General features: G+C 34.4%; 1 protein-coding gene across 1 annotated transcript; it reads left to right on the forward strand.

Annotated features, from left to right (window-relative positions):
- Positions 1 to 59: 59 nt before the first annotated feature.
- LOC149231877 (uncharacterized) lies at positions 60 to 9119 on the forward strand. The gene is made up of 5 exons (XM_089381775.1): positions 60 to 207; positions 5324 to 5553; positions 5771 to 5893; positions 6038 to 6232; positions 8853 to 9119. Exons 1-5 carry the CDS (start codon positions 60 to 62, stop codon positions 8985 to 8987), a joined length of 831 nt encoding a protein of 276 aa, XP_089237901.1. The 3' UTR covers positions 8988 to 9119.
- The last annotated feature ends 2232 nt before the right edge of the window (positions 9120 to 11351 follow it).

The raw sequence follows: 11351 nt of genomic DNA on the forward strand, positions 1-11351 counted from the left end.
AACGGAAGATATAACAGAGGAGCCAAGGCTACGTTAGGCAAAGGCACAACCGTAACCTGATGGACGATGCCAAAACGTCACACAAGCTTGCTCAGCCTCCTGTTCATGGAATAACTGCTCCGCAAGCCTTATCCGAGACACTGCTCATAGCACATCACAGGGACAGCCTTGTCCGAAACACTGGTCCTCGCACATCACAGGGGTGCTGTGCAGCAACATTTATGCAATTTAAAATTAACTAATTTACCACGTGGCTTTTCTCACGCCACTTGTCATTTATTAGATGCGTACAACATAGGATGAAAATTCCTCAAAGCGCCTTTCGCTTAATATGTATTTACATAGTCACATAAATCAAATGGTCAAACTTAAATGGCTTTGTTCACAACATTTTCCATAGTCACATAAATCAAATGGTCAAATTTAAATGGCTTTGTTCACAACATTTTCCATAGTCGATGTCGATTTTAACATTAATTTCTGAAAATTTGAATTTTAGTGGTTTAATTCCTAGAAGTGAGTGTAATGAAAAACTTCAGTGTATCGAAGTTTAGAATTTATTTATGTATTAAAAAAAAAAAAAAAAAAAAACCTATTTTTGTTTGAAATGGTATATAATTTCATGAAAAAAAAAGAGAAGTTAATTAGTTATTTAGAATTTATTTATATATTTAAAAAATAATTAAATAATAAAAAAATTCATTTTTTTGGTTTATAATTGTATATGATTTTATGAAAAAATTATTTTTTTTAACTGTACTAAAATATTCAAACACTTATTTTATGATATATCTTATATTGCTTAAATTAATAATAAAAAATTTCTCATAATTTTAATAAAAGAACATAAAAAAAATTAATTATGAAATCTCAATCTTACCATGAAGATTTTTAATATGTAAATAGGTTTTGTTACAATATTATGGACCAATATTATGATTTATCAATACAACATGCCCAAAAGTCATATAACATTTTTTTTAGTTAATATATAGCATCTTTTTAATTAATTAATTAATTAAAAAGTCAAAAAAAAACATAATTACTTTGGAGATAAATCTCAACTTTTGATGTGTGTATACTACTAAAAATATTACAAAATATTGCAAGAAAATTAAATACCTATCATCCACATAATAATTATTGATAATTAAATTAGAATTGTTGAAACCTTATTCCAAAATAGACACGTACCATAATCATTAATTACTCTAATAAATGTGGTCTATTTTAGAATAAGATTTCTAGAAATTCCATTTTTTTAAATAAAAAATTATGGATAGTATAGATTGTCTTAGGCTAAAAATTATGCTTTTTTGCCTTGAAAGTTGTGGAAATTTCGGTCATATTTTGAAAAAATCCCGAAGGGATTTTTGTAAATCTAAGTAAAAGCTGTCAAAATTATAATTTTAGGTGCCCTAAACATTTTTGATGGTGTTGAATCCATTTTCACCCTCAAAAACATGATTCAAACACTGCTTCTACAAGATTTTTTGAAATTTTTTTGCCCAAAATCCACTTTTAGCCACCGTGGCAATTTTCCACGTATACACAATTTATGGAATAAAATTAAAGATTTTGTCCAACTCACTCTTATTTTGGTTTTACAAATTTTCAACATTATAAATAATACATAAATATTTTAATTACTAATAATATTTATCAACCATTTAGTTTTTATAATTGTAATTAGGTTAAAAAACAAATACATAAACATAATGGCCAGTACCACTTTTATTAAAAAAATAATAATAAAAATATAATTTTGTTACTGGTATTGATATTTATGTTCTTTTAAGGTTATACAATATTATCATAATTCCTTATACTTTTAATGTGATTCAACCATGTCCAATGCATTAATTTATACGTATATTTTTAGTGAGACCCCAAATTGATTTCCCCATTGGATTCTAACACGCAATTTTTATTTGTATATCTATGTCATCCTCGTGCAAACGATTATTTTCTTCCAAAAATTCTAGCTTTTTGTATTTTCCTTTTTTATCCAAAAATGATGGCTGTTTAAGCATGTCATCAGATGCGCTATAATGCAATCCATTATTTAACATTTGATGGAGGCAATTCACACTGGCTTTGCCATTTTGTTTTTCAGTCTTCGTCTCAAAAATAATAATCACCATTACCCTCCTCTATTGCCTTTAGCTTAGCTTCCACTTCACCCTTTCTAAATATGGGATGGCATCTATTTTAATTGGTTTCAACCTTGATCTGTCACCAAATAAATGTAGGATGTTGCCTCTAACACCAGATGGTTGTCGGATGTTACCTTTATTTTCATCTTATCACCAGAGAGATGTGGGGGGTGTTGCCTCTATTTTTTATCAACTCCAAAAAGGTGTGGAAGATTCTATCTATTTTTTCCTTGCATATGTTACTAATGCATACTAAGGGTTTGACACTAGTGTATCTATTGTGCTATGATCACAACTGCAGAACGTAGAAATCTATAGATAAACTTATAGCAGTTATAATAATATCATACTTCAATAGATTGAAGTGTTTATAGAAGAAACAATGGGCAAACCTTTTTAAAGGATTCATTGGGCAAACATCTATAGCAGTTATAATATCATAACTCTTTAGATTAGAGTGATTGCACAAGGCAAAATGCACTCTCCATCCTAAATACAATTTAACTTTCAGTCATACTCATTTCCCATATTGATCCTCCTATTGGATTTTCATAATGAATGAATTGGTTAAAGCTTATTTGCAAGCATCTCAACGCCATCACTAACTGATAACACAAATCCCTATCGAAGGGTATTATATTCTGCAATGCCTCTTTGTCGCTTCTGGTTATGCAACTCCAAATTACAGGATGTTGTATTCTGAAATTCAGGGTGCTGTATTATGCAATGACTCTTTGTGGGTTTTGCCATCTCCACAATGTCTACTTATGAGCATTTGAGTTGCACAATGCAAGGCTATAACTTACTGCTTTCAGAAAGATAGGTTTGCTGTAATCCCATAATCTGCAACTTGAGATTGCAAATCTTCTAAATTCTGTAACATTGGCTTATGCAATTTCTCTACGGAACTATCTTCCAGGGATTCGCTTGACATCCTTTAATCAACACTAAATAGATGTGGAATGTTGTTGCCTCAATGTTTTCACTTGCATATTTTCCTAACGTATACTAAGACTTTTGACACTAGTGTATCTATGTTGTATTCACAAATGCAGGTGGAAATCTACAGACAAGCACTTTTCAGGAATCATTCAACAAACATATAGCATCTATAATAATATCTACTTCCTTCGATTATAGTGATTGTACAAGGCACAAAGCACTAGATATCCTAAATACAATTTAAGTTTCATTGATTATCCTATTGGATAATCACGTACATCAGTTACAAGATCTCAGTTATAACTGCAAGGAATATCGATCATCACCCAAATGAATGAATTCGTTAAGCTTCTCCAAGTCATCGCTGACTGAAATGCACCTCTCTATTAAGGATGGGGTATTCTGCAATTCAAAATGTTGCATTCTCTGACACTTTTGACTTTTGTTCATGCAACCCCCTATTGTTCGTGTTGTATTCTCAAATTCCGAGTGTTATGTTGTACAATGCCGCTTTGTGGATTTGCCATCTCCACAATATCTACTTGTGGGCATTTGAAGTCCGCAATGCTAGGTTATAGGCTCTCATTTTTTTCAGAAAGATAGGTTGCAATTTCCTATATTCTGCTATATAAGATTGTAAATCTCTAGATTCTGTAGTATTGGCTTGAGGGGATGTCCATGTTGCTTTATAAAATTTCCCTACAAAACTTAAGTTCTTGTTGTTGATGCTACCTTGCAGGTATTTGCTTGGCTCTTCATTGCTCGACACCAGATAGATGTGGGATGTTGTTATCTCTATTTTTCACTTGCATGTTTTACTAATGCATACCAACACTCTAACATTACTGTATTTATTGTGCTATGCTTACAAAAGCATAGTAGAAACCTAGATGCACACTTTGAAAGAATAATTGGACAAACATATAGCAGTAATAACAATATTATACTTCTTTAGATTATAGCAAATGTAAAGGTAAAATGCATTCAATATACTAAATACAATTTAAGTTTCAGTCATTACCCAAATTAATCTCCCTATTTATATAGCAGTACTAACAATATCATACTTCTTTAGATTAAAGCGAATGTAAAGGCACAATGCATTCAATATCCTAAATACAATTTAAGTTTCAGTCATTACCCAAATTAATCTCGCTATTTAATATTCATGTGTCACATGGGGATGCGTACCCCAGATTGGAAAGCACACCCCCACATTTACCCCACACTCCAGGGATGGGAGGTCCCAAGGAGACATTTCCCCACATCCCCTTTTGGGAAAACTTGGGAAACATTTCCATGGTGTGAGATATGCATTTTACCAAAGGGGGCTGTCTGGTGCCCCCTCCCCCAGAACATGGATGCCCGAACCCCTATGCACCAAATTTTTTGTTCAACAAATGAAGATAGAAACAAAAAAATAGGAGATTGAGCTTTGGGGACCCTGTGACTTTAGTAATTAATCATAATATTAAATTTTTGAAGTAAAGTGAAATTTTTCAGCTGGCAATCTCCTTTATTTTTACGCCGTAAGGCGTTTCCTTCTTAAATGAACTCCCCCAAATGCCCTTCTGTCCTAATTGTAGCCGTTAGATCTTTTGTTAGACGATTGAACAAAAATCAGCCGTCTAATTTAATAAAAAAAATGTTTTAAAACATTAAAATACCCTTAAAAAAATTCCGTTCGACATCTGTACTCTTTTTACGGAGGAGTTACAGGTAGAGTCCATTTGAATCCTTAGTGGAGTTTATGGCTCTCCTTACATCTTCGATAGCATCCAGACTGCCTTAGTTAGCTACAGGACTCAGGGAGTCCATTACAGAAACAAAACTAGCTACATAGCAACTACAAGAACAATGCTCTCCGCTCCACATCTGTGCGCAGGGCAGTTTATTGATTGTCTTGGCATCTCACGGCGATGAACAACGAGGCTTGGTGGTGTATGCAGCTTGATTTACATGTTTTTCTCTCTTCTGGTGATTTTCTGAAAGGTTTTTGTTTCGGTGGCACAGATCTTTTGTAGTAATTGTTTGGAGTGGGAACGGGCGGAGAAAAAATTCTCATGATTATTTTCATGCACAGCATATGTCCTTCTAGGCTTTACTGAGGTCCTAGGGCATGTTTTGCTTGTGGTGTATATGGAGTTCATTTGAGAGATCATTTTATTTTCTTTATAAATGTTAATCAGTTACCGCTCATGCTTGACATTGCTTAATCTTCTGAGTTTTTCACTTTGGCTCAGGTGTGACATATTTGCCAAAACTAGACCGTCCACACCTTCAAAGACTGGATTTTCCCAGAACTGGATTTCGAACGGATGGAGTGACTGAGCTTGGGAGTTTAGTGAAGCTGAAGAATGTTCCCTTATGGGCAATTTTTCTGGCAGTCATTCCTGGATCATTGCTTGCATCCATGATTTTTGTAGACCACAATGCTGCTTCCATTTTGATACAAGTAATCCTTCTGGCATCCCCAATTTACTTTTTAGTTTCATTGAGCAAAGGTTACTATTATTGCTTTTAACTTTCTAGAATTTATTAGGGTGCCATTTATTGTCATCTCTTTCTCTACTCTCAGTCCATATTGACTGGAATACAGGACAGGGTCACTATTAGACTGAATCAGACCCAAGTTTAGCCTAAATGAAATCAATAATTCCCTTTCGCTGCAGAATAAAGTTGGCCCCAATGCAAGAAGGACCATGTCAAGAAACTGGGATATATCAATTATAGCCATCCTTGTATTTATGTGTGGCATATTTGGGTTGCCTTTCTGCTACGGTCTTTTCTTTCAGGTAAAAGTGTGCTGAACATATCAGAGATGAAACCTGCTTCTACTGCAATCAACAACTTGACAGTCAAAATTATTGGTAGACTTCAATTATTTCAAATATAATTCAAGTATCTCAAATATTCCTCTTGTCATGTACACTTAACAGAGCCTGAAGCATGACCAAGCTCTTACACATGAGAAACATTCGGATCTGGAGAGCCAGGAGTCCCAGAATGATATTAGAGTCCAGCGCATTTCAGGCCTGATTGCTTCCTTGCTGTCAGGCCTTCCGCTTGCTCCAGGATTAAGTTGGGTCACTGCAAAAATTCCTCTTGCTGTGGTTGTTGGCTTATTCATAGAGGTAAGTTGAGATCATGACCTAAAAACCTGTTTGCAGAGTTCCATTTAAATCATTTTCACTAACTACAGGAAATTGCAATACCATGTTGGCTCATCTCATTTTCATCATCTCTTTGAATCCACATAGGAAGCTATATTGTAATATTATGTTTTGTCACAACATTTTCGTCATCTATTCAAATATGCATTGGAAGGGTTTTTTTTTTTTTTTTTTGAGCCAGCAAAGCTGACCCATGTGTATAAGCACCAATATTCTCACCAGGGCTCCAGAGATCTGAACCAGCCATTTGAGAGGTCTGCATCAGCCAAAACATAAAGCCTTTGTTATAAATAAAACATGTATACATAGTCTGCCTGCTCTTACTTTCTTCGATTTCCTTCGAATATTCATATGGGCATGAAAAGTTTTGTTGAAAGAAGTCCCCTTTTAACAAACATGCACCACCATAGTGTATCTATTCTACTTGAACCCTCTTAAAAGAGTTGTCCAATACTCCTATAATTGATTTTGTTGACCTTATTGTTATGGATTCTTGTGATGAGAGAAATGTGGTGCATTCTATAGCTTGGCTAGGGTTGTAAGTGATCTATCAACTCTTGATTTTGTTAACCTTGTTGTCATGGATTCTTGTAATGAGAGAAATGGGGTGCATTCTATAGCTTGGGTATGGTTGTAAGTTTTCTATCAACTCTTCTGTTTATGTCTTTGAAGTTTGTACGAGAGAAATGGGTTCATTATATAGCCTGGTAAGATTGTAAATGATCTATCAACTCTAGTTTTTGTGTGTGTGTGTGTCCGTGTAATAATTCATTTAATGATACATTTTGATTTAATCTAAATAATATATAAAGTACATTGAATCCAAATACTTGCACGAGCCCATCTAAACTCAGGTCCAATATAGACCTAAAGTTTGTGTAGCTCAAAATTGCATGTGTCTAGTTCACACAGATCTAAGTCAAGGTACTTAGCAGACCACTTAGTACATGTCCAGCTTCCTAGTTGAAAACTTGCTGATTATAGTTACTAGTAAGCTAATTATTTCAAGGGTGACTATCGATTGCTGTGGTTATAATCCTCTTTGCTAATAAGGTATATAATCGGAAATTTGCATAAATGTCAAGTGCATGCATAACAAGAAGGCTAGATAATTCTGTGAATGTATGTCTTCATAGATAGTTGGTCTTCTGGCTGCATTGTCGTTGTAATCCTCTCTGCTCATCAGGTATATAGTTAGAAAATTTGCATAAATGTCAAGTGCATGCATAATAACAAAGGCTAGAGAATTCTGTGAATGTATGTCTATTGTGTGAGTGTATGTTTATATAGATAGTTGGTATTCTGGCTGCATTGTTCCAACAAATTGCTCCAAGTTATCATTTCCCTGACAATATGGACATGTATGAATTTCTGTTGATGGGACAGAGAACGGTGTGTTTTTGGATGCTTGTAAACCAATGTATATTTATATCAACCCTGAATTTGTCAACTGTTGAAAGGGATCAGATCTTTCTGATATGTAAACCCTTTTGATAGTGCAAAAAATTGGGAAAAGATTGCTATCTTGAAAGACCTGATACCTCTGCGTTCTTCACAGATTTTCAGTAAACATATATCTAGGCTTATATATATGTTAAAAAAAGCTGATTAGATTTTCTTTTCTATTGTTTGGGACACTGTTATAATCTTTTCATACTGAACTGTACAGTGTCATCTGGGTGCAATGATAAGCCTCAACTTAATTATTTCAGAGTATTGATTTCTTTTGGTTGTAAGTGCCAAGGTTACACACTTACTCCTAAAAATATGTGTCTTCATTGTAATTCAACAAGTGCATGATTAACAGAACAGGCTGCACAGTCTTATCAATGTATATCAAAATAGATGGTTAGTCTTCTGATTGCGCTGTCCCAACAGAGCCAACCAACTTACTGCTACACAGCATCAAAGAATATATAGAAATGGATGTATTCTCTCTAAATTTGCCGGTGAATCCATATCCACAGGTAGTTGGTTTTGAGTTTGATCCATGTGCCCTGCATTGCTATAACCTTGCATATAGCTCCATGATGTGGGTACGTTGCCAAATGCCCTTATTGAATGTTTTGATTTAGTATTTTAGTTAAGAATCACAGGTGGTTGGTTTTGAATTTGATCCCGATGCCCTGCATTGCTATAACCTTGCATACAACTCCATGATATGGGTACCTTCCCAAATGCCCTTATTGAATGTTTCAGTTTGTTATTTTAGTTAAGAATCCATGTTGACCCTAAATGCTTTAGTTTGTCATATTGGCTGTACAGTGTAAACCCATGTCATCATTTAGTTGGTTTTGAGTTCTATAAGAATTTACCCCGTTTATAATTGATCGAATTTTACATAGAATCTGAATAGACTTGCGAATTGGGTTACTCTAGGTGGTTGAGAATGTCCTCCCACCCATAATTAAAGAATCTGAATGGACTTGCCAATTGGGTCTAACCTAGGTGGTTGGGTTTAGCCTAGAATGTTGTCCTTCCCAAGAATTAATTTTCACTCAGTGAATTGATGATTGTGCTTTTAATATCCAGTAATGGTACACAACTTATAATGACTCACTGTGTTGGGTATTTTCTGCAGATGGCCTTTCAGACCTTGTCACCGTTGCGTTTTGTTGACAACGCAAGGCTAATATTGGTAGACCCATCACTGCGTTCAGTCCCATCAAGGCAGTTCAGTTCGATAAAAGAAGTGGTACAGTACACCTCTATCTAGATCGCTTGCACCCTTGTAATCTTCGCAACAAGCAAGACCCCAGCTGCAATTATTTTCCCATTGTTCATCCTGCTCATGATATGGGCTCGCCATTGCCCATTACGCAGCCTTTTCATAAAAAAGGCCTTGATAAGCTCGATAGCAAGCTGCCCAACAAGCAACCCAAAATTCAAACCCTAGGCATGAAAATATTCAATAACCCCCATGCCAGGGGCCGCAGTATCCATCGTCGTGCTTCACAAAATCGACAAAATCGACAGAATAACAAAGTGGGTCGCAGAAAAACCATGGAAGTTGATCAAACACCTGATCAGTCTCCGCTGCTATGGAACAATAATAACCCTAACTCAGCTGTTCTCCCACCTGCAACCAAGCGGAGGCTGAACGAGCGGAGGAGAAGGCGGAATAAACGAATGAAAAAGACATTAGCTCTGGATTCATCACATCATTGTGATGTGAATCCTCCTCTCCATACAGTTATTTTACCTCTTCCGTGCAGATACAAATTGAAAAACCCACAAGAGCAAGAAGAAGAAGAATCCTTTTCTTTTACTGCATCAAGATCAATAATGAAGCAGATGTCAACCCAATTGATCCTCAAGCCCAAAAATAGTTTTGAACTACAAAATCCTATAGAAATGCACTCAAATATACTGTATGATCCAGGACCCAATGATCCACCCAATACAGATCCTATTATAAACCTCAGTCCTGCAAGATCAGCAAGCAAACCCAAGAGAGGAGATTACGTGGATTACACCATAAATGATGAGACTATGATAAAAGTGGTGAATAGCCAAAGCTCACCATATCCCAGAGCACAAACACAGCAAAATAATGTATTGAACCAGAGAAAAGAAGGCAGCACTGCCTGTGCTCCTGCTGTTATTCCTGAGATTAGGCCATTGCCAAAGCCCATAAAGCATGACATTTTTCCAATGGAAGGGAGGATACAACCCAAGAAAAAGATCAGCAATGTGATTGATGAGACCAGCAGGAGGACGAGGATGATTTTAAACCAGAGAAGATGGCCATCCAACAAGCCTATGCCATCTGCAAGTAAAGGCCCTGATGGTGGGTGAACTTTTCCAATGTCGCTGGTGGATTGGATTGTACTGGATACTTGTAAAAATTTTGAATGTTCAATTTTGCAAAAGAGACAACTTTTCATAAGGCTTGATCTATTCAAATTCTTCATCCTCTACTGTCAAAATGTAATCATGTTATCTTTATTTGTTGATATAAAATAAGCTTGTTTAATTTAAAGGTTATAGTTTGCAGAGATATTCATGATTTATTCTATAAAGATAAACCTTACAAACCTTATGTATCAACCGGTAAAGTATTATTAATATTGCATATGGTAGAGTATATATTATATGATTTAAATTCAGAATAATATATTAATTGATTTGCTATTCAATACTATAGATAATCTACGGATACTAAAATTAATATTGATAATCTACGGATACTAAAATGTTTATGGCCTTTAACATAAACATTTCATTTCTCATATCCTTAAACTCATTGAAAATTTACAATATTATTTGTATATTTATTAGTTTGACAAGTCAAGTAAATGTGTCCATATAAGCTTATCGGGCTTATATCAATTACATTTAATAATCTAATTGTCCTAGTAAAGAACACAATTATTATATCAATTACATTTAATAATCTAATTGTACTAGTAAAGAACACAATTATTATATGATAGTTAGTTTTATAAACGATAAGATAATAATCAATATCAATAATAATTTGAAAAATGAATTTAGCAACTTTATCCTTATATGTAAAAAGAAATTTAAAAATTAAGTTAAATTTTTAGGTTTTTAAAAATATTTATCTATATCAACATATTTGATATAAAAATAGTTGGTTAGTTTTTTCTAAAATTATATTAATTTTTATAAATTTAAGCATCTTTATAAAAACGTAAAACGTCATGCACTAATCAATCAATGTTTTACAAATTTATTTATTTTTCATAAAAATATCTCAGTGGTTACGATTTTAAAACTAACATTGATTCTCCCAGATCTTTACTCTTTAATAAGCATGGATGCTTGAATTTTTTCGGTTGAACCTTATATATAAATTACGTTTAAGGTACAGCCAAAACCAAAACATGATTCAAGCTTTCATAAATTCAGATCCAATCTGATATTGCTCCAACTGCAAACACTGGGCAGATCAAAGGGGGTCAATTTAAGGAATTTAACTTGTGATATGGCCTTCAAACTATCTGCCTCTATCACTGGAGCAGCATGGATTTTATTAGCTTCTTTGGTTTTTGTGTTGTTGCAGGCCTCTGTGTGTTCTTCAGCTAGCAACAACCCCGTTGACAACTGCTGGAAC

This window comes from Pinus tabuliformis, chromosome J, assembly GCF_031772625.1.
Source record: "Pinus tabuliformis cultivar Carrire ecotype Pingquan chromosome J, CPIR1, whole genome shotgun sequence".
Taxonomy (NCBI): domain Eukaryota; kingdom Viridiplantae; phylum Streptophyta; class Pinopsida; order Pinales; family Pinaceae; genus Pinus; species Pinus tabuliformis.